The sequence below is a fragment of the Rhodnius prolixus genome, unplaced genomic scaffold (genome assembly GCF_049639745.1).
Source record: "Rhodnius prolixus isolate KJV_2025 unplaced genomic scaffold, Rpr scaffold_10, whole genome shotgun sequence".
Classification (NCBI taxonomy): Eukaryota; Metazoa; Arthropoda; class Insecta; order Hemiptera; family Reduviidae; genus Rhodnius; species Rhodnius prolixus.
In genome coordinates this window covers 5,524,784-5,538,203 of record NW_027411615.1, presented here as the reverse complement: position 1 = coordinate 5,538,203, position 13,420 = coordinate 5,524,784, and the positions used below count along the sequence as shown (strand labels likewise).

The 13,420-nt window shown below is 29.8% G+C and overlaps 1 protein-coding gene across 50 annotated transcripts in view; it reads right to left on the bottom strand.

Annotated features, from left to right (window-relative positions):
* Nucleotides 1–6,850: 6,850 nt before the first annotated feature.
* Dscam1 (Down syndrome cell adhesion molecule 1) overlaps nucleotides 6,851–13,420 on the bottom strand; it is a 160,864-nt gene continuing 154,294 nt past the window's right edge. For all 50 annotated transcript variants that reach the window (XM_074133750.1, XM_074133785.1, XM_074133782.1 and 47 more), the window contains 2 exons: nucleotides 12,180–12,243; nucleotides 6,851–9,161 (listed from right to left, as the gene is read on the bottom strand). In XM_074133750.1, coding sequence (XP_073989851.1) covers nucleotides 9,095–9,161; nucleotides 12,180–12,243 — 131 coding nt within the window. In that variant the 3' untranslated portion in view covers nucleotides 6,851–9,094. The remainder of the gene's footprint in view (nucleotides 9,162–12,179; nucleotides 12,244–13,420) is intronic.

Below are 13,420 nucleotides of genomic sequence, written 5' to 3'. Positions count from 1 at the left end.
GAAGGTTACATGATAACCTTTTTGAAGAAGGTTACGAGGAATAAAACTACTGCTTAGGGGAAGTTAATTATAATTATTCAATACTTGAATAATAATATTTATAATACTTTAACATGTAATATTTAATATTTGTAATTTAATTATTTAAGAATTACGTCTTTCATGTATATCATTTAATTTCGTTGATACAAATTATATTGTTAGTGTTTATAAGATTAGGAAAGTTTATTTAGAAAAAAGTCATTTTTAATTTTTATTATTTTTTACTATTTTTGTTTCAACTGCAGAGAATCCCTAGAACTCCTAGGATGGTCATTTGTCCATGTAGTAGTCTAGTCCTATAATATAAATGTATGAATATTTCGTAATTCACCAACAAAGACAATTATTATTATTATTAACTGTTCAGATTATTTTAAACTCCTTAACAAAAACTTACAGTTTAAAATGTTAAGTATAAGGGTTGATTAAACGCCAAAAGGTACACAAATCAGCGAGTACCCAAAATTTCATTAATACTTCATTAATATTTAAGTAATTTTACTGCATTAATTTTCATTAATATTTTTTAGAATTTATTAGATGTCACAGACCCTTATGCTGGCCATTTTCATCTACAAAATATTTGTTCAAATAGAACACCATTTAACTTAGATTGACTTTAATATCTAATCAACAAACTATTAAACACAGATTAAAAAGAAAAACTTTATAAAAAAAATATGAAGCTAAAAAATTCAAAAACTTTTTTTAAAAAATGCTTACACCAACATTCATCAATGATTTTGTTTATTTTATTTATTTATTTTTATTTTTAAATAAAAATCGTCGGTTTAAGTTCATTATTTGATTAAAGTAATTGTTATTTTATGTAGTAGTCAAACGTTTATAATAATAGGTAATAATTATCTGGCTTTATCGCAAATAATATAGTTTTCTTCAATTACATTCTCAATCTAGGTATTCTTCCCACAGTGTTACATATTTGGAATATACAATAAGAAATACACATTTTTATGACAGCTAATTATTCCAGTATTTTACCTACTATAAGTAAAATTAGAGGAACCACATTAAATTACAATTGAGAAATGAATAATTATTGTTGAATAATTTACTAGATATTACCTATGCGTTATTTGTGCTCGCAAAGACTTCTTAAGACGAATTCTAGACTGAAATATTGTTTTAAGTCCGTGATTCAAATTTAAACAGTAGCCGACTCAAACTTTGCCTTTTTCTACTTTAACATGCATGTACGTATATGTGATTTATCATAAATATAACAAAAAAATATTATAAATGAAGTAGGCGCCACGGTAGCCGAGCGGTTAGAGGCGAGACCTGCGAAGCTAATATGTATTGTGGTACTGGGTTCGATTCCCGGTCTTAGGCCTTGGATTTTATTTAATGGTTAAATGAGAAATAGTAAAGTACGTTTGCTATTCGCCTCCGTCCGCGACACCTAGTAAATGGTAGTTGGACGTTAAGCCCCGCCTGAAAAAAATAGGCGATTACTTTACTTTTACAAGCCATTCATGATTCGTTTAACTTTACTTTACTTTACTTTTACTATTATAAATGAAGTGGCCAGCATAAGGGTCTGTGACATCTAATAAATTCTAAAAAATATTAATGAAAATTAATGCAGTAAAATTACTTAAATATTAATGAAGTATTAATGAAATTTTGGGTACTCGCTGATTTGTGTACCTTTTGGCGTTTAATCAACCCTTATACTTAACATTTTAAACTGTAAGTTTTTGTTAAGGAGATTTTTGTACCTTTTGGATAGATTTTCCTTTTTGTATATTTTGCAAAGTTACATATCTGCTTTACAGATTTGATTTGTTTCAAATTTGGAATAAGCAATTCTATCATTATAACTTGATAAGGTGTTAAGTCGGAACCGTAACTACCACTGGAGAGATCTTTTTAAAGAATGATTATAGTTGCGGTCTCCCAAACCATCCTCAATAACAATTTTTTGAAAAAGCGTTTTGAATAACATAGGAAGGTATTTGTACGTAAATAGAAAAATTAAACTGTGATTTCAGTACTTCCATTTAAGAGGAGTAAGAAAAATAAACTGCGATTGAAGTACTTCTCCCTAAAAGGCAAAGAGGCAAAGATTTTTTAATCGAACGACAATTCATTGATTTAAGTAGGTTCACTCATTGATAATTTTAACGATTGCAGTACTTCCTCTTAGTAGGTGCAAGAGCATGATATCACTTCACAGCCACGTAGAGGAGCTTTAACCACTTATTCGAGCTGAATTTTATCAAAATCGGACTAAGCGTTATGGAAATATTGGTAATAATAGTTTTAGAAAGGGCCTTACTTGGGTGGGGCGAACTCCCCTCCTTACGAGGCACAGCGTCGAGACTTTTAAAGTGCAAATCTATACAAAATTTCGATTCGAATGACACTTCGTTCATGAAAACTGGTTTACGTGTCGATAATTTGAAACGATTGCTACACTTTCCCTTAATAATTGTAAGAGCAGATCGCCGCTTTAATGTTACGTAGGGGAGCCCTAACCCTATCATCCTTCCAAATTTTATCAAAATCGGGCCAAGATTTACAGAGTAATTAGTAATAATAATTAGGGAAGGGATTAGCTATGAGGTTAGCATACTGGACTCCCACGCGGAGGTCCCGGGTTCGAATCCAGCAGCTGACCCTTAGATTTTCTCTTCCTAGGAGCTTCTTACAGCTCACTGTCCGGTGATGGACAGTGTTGTCTGTAACGAGAGAACACTGTCCGGAGGCCGGCAGTGCACTGGAAAAAGCTCCGGGCGCTAATGACCTCAGCTGTTGATGCGCCAAAAAAAAAAAAAAAAAAAAAAAAAAAAAAAAAAAAAAAAAAAATTTGGAGGGGTCCTTACATAAAGGGGGCTAACTCCTCTCCCATTCGATGTACAGCGTTGAGACCCCCAAAAGGCACATCTACATAAAATTCCGAATCGAATGACACCTCATTCATGAAAATCGGTTCACGCGTTTAGGCGCTACGTTGTTTACAAAAAAGGTAACAAGAAGAAGAACAAGAAGAACAAGAAAAAGAACAAGAACATTTTTTGAAAAAGCCGTTTTTGCTCATTTTCGGCAACTTTTTTTCTCGAAACCTATTAAATCTGGGTTTTGCAAAAAAATTACAGTTATAAAGGAGGGTTTGCCCCTTATTTTAAAGAAAATTTGGGAATTTTATCTTTAGTAGAAAAAGAGAAAAAAATTGTCAAAGTTGGGTGTTTTTCAACGTTACGCTTTTTCGTGCAGTTTTTGATGATCAACCCTTATACAACTGTCCTACCGGACAGTTTTAATATTTCCCGAGGCTTTATTCGAAAATATTATTTATTCAATTCCTTAGTGGTGTCCTTTTGTACACCTTAGAATTATGGGGAATCAAATATGCTGACATTTATGTGTAAGAGTGCTCCTTTGGAATGAGAGTACTCCTGATTCATTTGTCAAGTTAGAGTTGGCCAAGTGAATAATTGGAAGTCTTATTGTGAACGAAAATTTTAGATGTAACATGAGAACCTCTGCTATTTTGCGCATTTTCTCTACTGGACACCATTAATCTGCTCTTAACTTTGGGGAAGCATGTCGACATTCTGTTGCAAGATTTTGTACTGAATGAAGAGAATAAAAAAAAAAGTTTTCTGTCGATCAATGTTTAAATTCATTTAGGTTTAAAACTAAATTAAAATCATGGCGTTGTGGGAGCCGAGCGGTCAGAAACGAGACCTACAAAACTAAGATGTGTTGTAGTACCTAGGTTCGATTTCCGGACTAGGCCTTGAATTTTAATGTTAAATATGAGAACTTTGTAGTAACATATGTTTACTACTCACCTCCGTCCACGACACCGAATTGGTAGTTGGACGTAAAGTCCGCCTGGAAAAAATAGGCATTACTTACTTTACTAAGTTAAAATTCCTTCTTGGAACACACCTACCAGAACAATTCTGTTGTATTTTAATTTTGGAAAATTATTGTTTTTTCATCCTTAAGCATTCTTTTCACCGCAAACATTAAAAAGTTAAATTAATTGAGGTAAGCTATAAGCTAATCGTGGAATCTTGAAGTCAAATTTGAGCTGTCTGTAATTTTCCAATTTTGCATTCCCTCTTTCAGAAAGAAAAATGGATATTTGCGAGTTATGTAGGCAGAAATGAAAGACGCTTATGCCTACTACCATCTTTCCAAGAAGTAAAGACTCTTGATATTTTTTTATTCACCTTAACAACCTACTTATGCTTCGTTAAAGCAACACATCCTTGCTCCCGTATGTAACTTGGAACTTTTAGTCTTCGGTGATAACCAGGAGCTTCTGCTTCTCAACTACCACAAATAGATTTATGATTAATATTATTCTACAAACTTTAAAAGTTCTCGGTTGATCAGTTAATGCGAAAATTACAACTGTGATCAATGGTTTCTTATAAGTAGGGAACGGATTCGTATGTATTTACATATTTTTTTCTAGGCAATTTACAGACGTTTTTCAACTAGAAGTATTCATACTGACACTTTTTAGGCCGTTTGAGTCTACTTTTATTTCACATATTTCCACATATTTGGATGTTATCGCATATTTATACATATTTGATTAAAATAAATAAATATTTCTACATATTTAATCAAAATATGTACATATTTTTCATTTTGGGCATATTTTCATAATTGGGAGGTGGTTGACAGGAACTGTGAACCACAGACTGTAGGGCTGTGAATCACAGTGGGTACAATGGTTATTGTAATTTATACAGAATGCTGCTAAACAGTGACGGGCACTTGTTAGTTCTTTGAAGTTGTCTGACGTTGTCTGTTCTTTCAGTTCGTTCGTTGAAGTGTCCAATTCATTTCGTTCGGTCACTTAGTGTATTCTTTTTTGGGTGAAATGCCACGAACATCGGCCTCAAACAAACAACTGGTTGCTAAATATCTTCGCGAGTTTCCAGCAGAACTTTTTCGAAGTGATGGAGACATTTTGTACTGCACAGCTTGTGACAAGCGCGTTTCTTGCTCTCAACGTTCCCAAGTCACCCAACATATTGCCACCGGATCGCACATAGAGAATAAAAACAGAAAGAAAGAGAGGACGTCCTATCAAGCCTTCCTTACATCTCCATCAAGTAAGTCTACTCTGAGTACAGATCTGTGTCGGGCTTTGGTTAGAGCAGATATCCCTTTCCACAAACTTAAAAATCCTCATTTCAAAGGATTCTTAGAGACCTATATTGGGAAAAAAATGCCTGACGAAAGCGCTCTGAGGAAAAACTACCTGGAAGATGTCTATAAAGATACACTAACCAAAATTCGAGAACTTATCAAAGATGGACCGATTTGGGTGTCAATTGATGAAACCACTGACGTTGAGGGCAGGTATATTGCCAATGCAGTTATTGGAAAACTTGATAGTGATGCTGATGTGGATTCAAAGCCATTCCTTTTGAACTGTGAGGTTCTCGAAAAATGCAATCATTCCACCATTTCACGATTTTCATAAAAAAAAATATCCATTTTACTTAAATATTCCAGAAAATATTTTAAGAAAATCACATATTTTCCACATAATTGACGAAAATAAATGCATATTTTAATTAAATATTTGGCATTTTTAAATACATAAAAATCCGTTCCTTACTTATAAGAAATATAGACATACTAAGTAGGTGTAGAATGCAGTCGCTACTGGCTTGGGATGGTTAAGCCACGTGGAGAGAATGTCTCTTGATAGATTACCAAGAAAGGTGATGTACGGGGACGACCACACTAGAGTTGGTTTGACGACAAGGAACCCCATGGACATATATAACTAGGTTGTAAACTAAAGGTGCTAATAGATAGGAACGTCAAACTCTTCTAGCTGTTCTGGTTCGCAAAGTAACACCAGTTAAAGAAGTAGTTATTTCTTTCAGAATTATTAACCACTGCTTTTTTTTTAAATTTAAGGCGCCTCAAACGGCGAGTGTTGGTAGTAGTAATTATAAAGCGATAATTTGTAGGTAGGAGATCCCCTAATCGAATCCCGCGTAGACTACTTATTTTGAATTAGAAAAAATGTTAATATTAAATATGTACTTCCGCCCTCATCACGACACCTACCTGGTAGTTAGACGTTAAGCCCCTCTTGAAAACAGGCGCAAACATTTGAGGTCATGAGTGCTTGGAGCCTTTTTCAGCGAACTGCAGGCCTCGGACACTATTTTCGTAATATATAATACTGTTTATCAAGGACAGTGCCCTCTAAGAAGCTCCTATGGAGAGAAAATCTAGAAGCCAAAAGCTGGATTTGAACTGGGCCCTAACCCCTTCCATTAGCCTTAAAATGGAACAAAATTGAAATTAGATTTTACATTTTTCTCACCGTTTCAGCAAAACCTTGCCTGTTAATCTCAGTTTATAAAGAAGCTGAAAATTATTTGAGGAGCTTATTTTTTTCCCAACCTATTTCACTTTATACTTTTCCCAACGGTGATAAACCAATTTTACTTTATGTAGATTTTTACTTTAAGAAAGCGGACAATATTTGCTGAAATGTTTTGATAAAAGAGACTGTTTCTCTTAAATGTTTTTAATAAGGGTAACATCTATTATTAAATATTACCAGCGAGAAAGGTATAGTTTTTTGCCTTTCTAGTAAAATTCGCAAGCAAAATAAATAACTTTTTTTTTGTTTTACTTAAAAACAAAGCTTTATTTAAAACAGTCTTTATCCATCAAAAGTTTCTATACTGTAAATAACAATCAATCAAAAACTGTAATATTTATGTTTATTACAAAAACATTTTGAGACTGAATATGCCATGCGCGCCAAATAGAATCTTTTTCCAAATTCATGTCATTTTTTATTCTCCTCCTTCTTCAAAATGTGAACAATATTAGCAATGTACTAAAAAAATAAAAGAACAAACTAAATTTTTAAATTGCATCAAGAAAACATGGCTGAAACTTGTTTTTTAAAATACATAACCGGCAAATAAAATTAAAGAAATAAACTTTGGTATAAAGTGCTTAACTGTCTAAGTTTACATGTAAAAACAAAATAAGTTTACATTAATTTCTTTGGGGGAATAATGAAATAGAATTATCATAATTATTCAATATAATTTTTATCAATTTGTTTTAAATAAATTCTTAATTATCAGTCACAACTACAACACAAAAAACCATGAGAAAACCATCTAAAGCATTACTTATTTTGTTTTTTTTTCTGAAGACTTTTTTTAAAATCCTCATTTAATCTTCCTCAGGGAGGAGGACATGTGCCAACTCCTCAAATTAACACATAGTTTTAATTTTTTGTTTTCTTTACATTCTTTGAGTTAATCCTCAGCTCTTCACACACCACACACACACAGTCCCAAAACGCAAGGAGGAAGTGAAGCTAGAAATTGTTGTATTGTGTTTTACTTCTTTTTTCTTTCTTTCTCCACTGTTTGATCGCAGAATATTGATATAATTTTGTTATATACCATATATAAAACATCAAGAATAGGTATAGCTAGAAATTCTTAATAATTTCTGTAAATTTATGATTCTTATAAATAAAAAAGGTAAAATATCTTTTTTGTAAAACACATTTATCGACATCAAATGAAATGGTATTTAGACAAAATATATATAAAAAAAAAATTAAATGCAACAAATAAACTGACGACGAAAAAAGGTATATATAGCAACATACAAGTAACAAAAATAAAATAATAATAATAATAATAATAAAAAACCAAATTAAAGTTCTAACACAAACATATTTACAAAAGTAATAATTTGCTGCATTTTTCATTATTATTACTTCTTTATTATTTAAAAAATAATAATTTTTTAAGAAAAAAGTAATCTTAAAAGTTTGAAATATCAAATTTAAAATATGACGAAAGCATTACTAATTTTTTTTTTTTTTTTTTTTTTTAAAAAAAGGTATTATTAAAGAAAAACTTCTAGGGACTGAAAATTGTGTTAAAATGAAATCCTTATTTCGAGAATTTCAACTTGGAAACAACTATAAAAAAAGTAAATAAAATGAAAAATTAAAGACAAAAAATTAAATTATGGTTATATTACAAAAAGGGTATTATAAAAAAAGGAAGAAAAAAAATTCTTTATATTAATCAAAAGGCGGTATCACGAACAATTTTTGTTGGGGAGAGGAATTGCTTTACATTACCAAATACACTCAATACAATTACCACACACATTCAATTACCACGTAAATTATTTTTTGTTTTCTCTTATTTTTTTTACTGTTACATATTAAAAGAAAGAAAATCGTTCTTAAAACTAATATAAGTGAAAAAGTACAGTGAGAATAAATATTTTACCAATGTACTATAAAACAAAAAATCAATTACACGTTTTTTAGAAAACAATTTCTTGTTTTTGGGTACAAACCGAATGGTGTTCTTATATTACAAGTGGGATAAACAAGTATTTACTTTATAATTATAATATTTATATTATTATGTAATAAACTGTTGAGCTTATATTTAAAAGATATATTTTTAAAAAATTGTAGTTAGCTTTTTACTTTTCTTCTTCATCGTAAAGATACACCTAAAAACTGTTTTCTGCTTACTTCTCTTTTCTTTCTCTTTATTTTGGACAAAAATTCTTTACATCTAATATTAAATTCAATTTAAAAGGGATTGATGACTTACTTTTTTTTTTTTATTACACAACCACATCTCTGAGAAAACAAAAATTGTGAATTTAAAATTTATATATAAATTTATTTTTAAATAGAAAAACACTTTTTTAAGCTATTTTTTTATCCTATATATATATATATATCTTGCCACAACAAATAGATCAAATTATATACTATATTTATTTATATATTTTATATTCTAAGATAGGGTAGTTTACTTTATTTTTATAGGTATAATATTCTTATTTTTTAAGATTTAATTTCTCAGAGATGTGTCGATTATAGTAAAAATTATAAGAGCGTTAACTTATTTTTTTTTTAGCACCTTAGGAAAATATTTTGATGCATTCAGAGAAATTAAAAATGAAAAAGAAAAAACAAACATATCTGTCGATGAGATTCGATTACTATGGCACAGAAGACTAGAGGTTACACTGCCACAGTATCGTATGCTGTGAGCCCTCCATTTTGGAATTGTTGGGGCCCTCCTTCGTTTCTGTAAAAGAAAGAAAAACATTAATAATTCAAAATGACTTTTTGTAAAGTAATAAACAAATGAATTTAAAAAAAATCCCAGAATGACCAAAGCAAGAATGCATTTTTAGGTATTAATCAACTTTAACAGAGCGTTGCGTAGCAAGTGCCGTTAAAATCCCATTAAAACGTCAGAGATTCAGGAATTCAGAGTGAAGGGATCGTACTTTCGAAATCACTACAATTGCTGGACTATAAGAATGAACTTGATATCACATTTACTCCTTATTCTAGGACCTACAACGAATTGCATTAAAGGTGGTCAGTCGAAAAGGATTAAATCTCCCAGGGTAGAACGCCTTCCAAGGTTCTCACCGCAACGAAAAGACAGGAATAGGATACCTATCGTTGGAAACATCTCTTACATACGCTTTATGTATTATTACCGATAAATAATCCAACCAGCTTGAGTTTCAAGCGCCTTAAGTTTAAACCCATAAGAGCTTTGAGTCCACAAATAAGAAGATCCAACAATTTGGAATTGATTAAAAGAGAAAGATATCTCAACCAGCTTTACAAATGATAAAATTACCTAAAAATTAGATTCTGCGGAAAGTATCAGAAACAGTTTTCCGATTCTACCAGTTGCAGGATGAACCGAATAAAAGGAAGATTAGAAATTCCTCCCTTCTACAAAGTGGTAGTCCAAGCAAAAAGTGATAGTGGAAATACCAGTAAGGTACTTGTAGAATACATGTCCAGCGATCAGCTCGCCCTTTACAAGAATTTCTCCATGAGAAAATGAAAAGAATACCATTTATCATAGTTACGAGAAATATTTTTATTACATTAGTTATATATTCACTTTATCAAAAATCATTAATTTCGAATCTTATTTTTCTTCCCATCAACAAATTTTGGCTTTGTAACTTATGATCCCTAAAAATGCAAACCAAAAATTCTTTAGTTCTTTTAAACAATCAAATAAAAAAAAATAAAATAAATTAAAATAAGCAGTAAATAAATAAACCTTTAAAGTAGAATTCAGAAATAGTTTGCAGTTTTAAAATATAGAATTTTTTTAAAACAGAAAGTGCGAAACTACTCTACAAGAAACACACTGGAAACACTTACGTATTCCTGCTTTTATTTTTGCAAGAAATTCATGTAACAAATAGAAAAAGTGCGCATTAAAAACCAAAAACACCCACATACACACCTACTTATGCAAACTAAATATCATAAAATTTATCTATTTCTAAACATTATTACAATTTATCCACTACTTATATTTTTGTTTTTATTTTAAAAAGTAAATTCTTATGTAGTGCGCAAGAAGTTGTTTGTTTTTTTGTTTTTTGTTTTTTAATAAAAAGATTTAACATGCATACAAAAAGCAATAATGGTAAGTTCAATATTAACTACTTAAACTATCAAATTACCAGCCGCACAACGTTATTTATGTTTGCATTGTAGAAAATCAATATTTATTATAATACTGTAATAAAGCGGAAGAAAAGTTGAAATACCTTTCTAGTAATATTAAATATTAGTTTCTCATTCAAAAAATTTACTTCTTTTGTAATACTATATTTTCGATCTTCATTTATAGTTTGAAGACAGTAATGGAAATCAATTGTGTAGTAATGCTATCTAAATGTAACTCGCCCTTTAAATGAATGCCTTTAGATTTATTTTAAATTTTCTCAACATCCAATAATATTCCTCCTAAGCATCTTCCTAAATAAATTTTCTAAATTCGTTTATTTCATTTTCTTTCCTTCGAAAAGTTCATTTTTGAGCTGACTACTGAAATGTAGATTTCATTTTTGTTGTTCTGAAGTAATATTACAATCACCGACCTTAAAACCAGGATAACGTTAAAAAAACAAGAACTTTCACATTTTCATTTTACCCTAGATAGAGAGTAGGTCGTGCTTTTCGAAGTTTAAATTTGAGACTTCCACCATGGTCTCAAATAGCAGGAAGCAAACCTTACACCAATCAGAGCTTTTCTGGATTCAACAGCAATTATTAAATAATTTAGTTCCTTTTTATTTTTAGTTCTTTATTTATAATTTTTTTAAAAATATATATATTGTTTTCGCTATTCAGTGCGTAAATGGTTGGGTGAACATTCATCACCAAAAAAATTAAAATTCAAGAAAAACAAAAAAATTAAACACGAAGATCACATTTATATGAAATATTAAAGAATTGTGTCACGTGTATGTGCATTTTGTTCCGAAATCGTGAAGAATGAGTGTGTTAAAGATAGTGTTTTGTTTCTAAAAAAGATTACATTCATTTCAAAGGAGTGAAAGTGGACAAAATTTTTTTTATATTTACAACTTATCTCAAATAGATATTTTCGTTGGAAATTCGATAAAAAAAAAATTTTGACAGATCGCAAAAGTAAGTAAAAAAGAATTCCTATTAGTACAAAAAGTATTTTCACAAATAAATTCACTAGACGTTTTTTCCGGATAGAGTACTAAAACTTTTCAGTCTTTCAAATACAGGTTTTCTTCATGTCGAATATGAATACAACTTGTATACCATTTAATTTATTTACAGAAAATGTTTACTTTGTACGAAAACTATTGACATTAAGTTATGATTTTAATTATCTTGTTTAGAAAATAGTCGTACTGTTATTTGTTAGAAGTATCGTAAAAGTTAGTAACGAAGTTAGGAGAAAAATTGCCAGATAAATAATTCACAGACATAGAAATATGCAATTAATATTAAAATCCCGCTATTATTTTTTTAAGAGCACTCCGAAGTACGAAGTAACGAGAAATTCAAGAGTTATTTTAAATTTTTTAATATAATTTGGAAGAGTCAGATTATGAATTTTCTTATTAGATTAGAAACAAACTAACATTGGTAATAAAATTAAAAATATCTTGAATAATCCAGATTAGTGCGATTGATTTTCAGAGGAGACTTTTAAGTTAAGATAAGGAAGAAGTGGAACAAATCTTTTTATATTAGTTCTTTTTTTTTCTTAAATTAATTCCATTAAATAATTACTCACCTTTCGATTAGTTTGCGCATTTCCTCGGTGGTCATGCCATCCTTGGAGTTGTTGCGCGAAGACACTGAAAATATAATCAATTGATCCTTATAGATTTATTTCCTTAGTATTAAATAAAAATCCTTAAACGAAACTTAAAAATTAAATTAAAATAATTCTTAAATTAAAAATAAAACGCATCATTTTTCTGTGAAAGGAAACGTTCAATCATTAAAGATTACTTAAAAATAATAATACTTAAAGAGCTACTTATTTTAAAATGAAATTTTACAGTTTTACTTATTCCAACATACACACACACACACACACACACCTCTATCTCTCTGTATGAGTAAAAGAAAAGAAAAATCCTTAAACCATGCATGCCTGTTATTTCTTACTTATTTGCTAAAAATTTATAATTTAACTATTTCCTAACCAATTGGGGCGAAAATTTAATATTCTATTTATGATAAAAATGAATTTTTAAACATATTAACAAAGCATTCTCATCCACCGTTATATTACACGTGGGCAGTAAAGTAAGTAAAAAACTTATAACTATACTTTAAAAAAGAGTTCTGAACCTAGCGAATAAAAGTTAAGCAAAAATATTTATTCCTAAGAACCTGTTTTTTTATTTATTTTTTCATTTTTAATTAGATTTGATTGATTCATCATTTCCATTCATTACTAAAAGAAAAACTTCAACAGAGAACAAAATGCACTTAAAAATAAATGCGATTCTTTAGCAAACAACAATTTATCATGAGAAACAGTGCGACATGATCACAGTAAATAAATTTTGATTGAATCATTCGTTAAAACAAAAAAGAACGCCTTGTTAGTTACAAAGTGCACGGCGATGGAATTGATATTAGCTAGAAATGTGGTATGTGTACATAAAATCTAAAGCAGCAAATGCAAAACTCTAATAGAAATCTTCTTTGAGATAAAAAGTAATTTTTTTAAATCCCAAATAAAATAAAAATGCTTTATTTCATTTTTAACAAGTTTATTTTATGATCCACTTGTCTGAAATAATGGAATAACAGATGTAATAGAGTAGATATATAGCTTTAAATTTAATTTATATTGCAATCAAAGAATTACTTTCTTGATAAAATGAAAAGAAGCAGTTTGATCAATTACTATAGAGAGGAAATATAATTTGTTGACAATATTATTGATGTAATTATATAGATAAGGTAAACATTTTCTGCACAGTGAATGAAAATCTATCCCTAAAATTGCTATTGCGA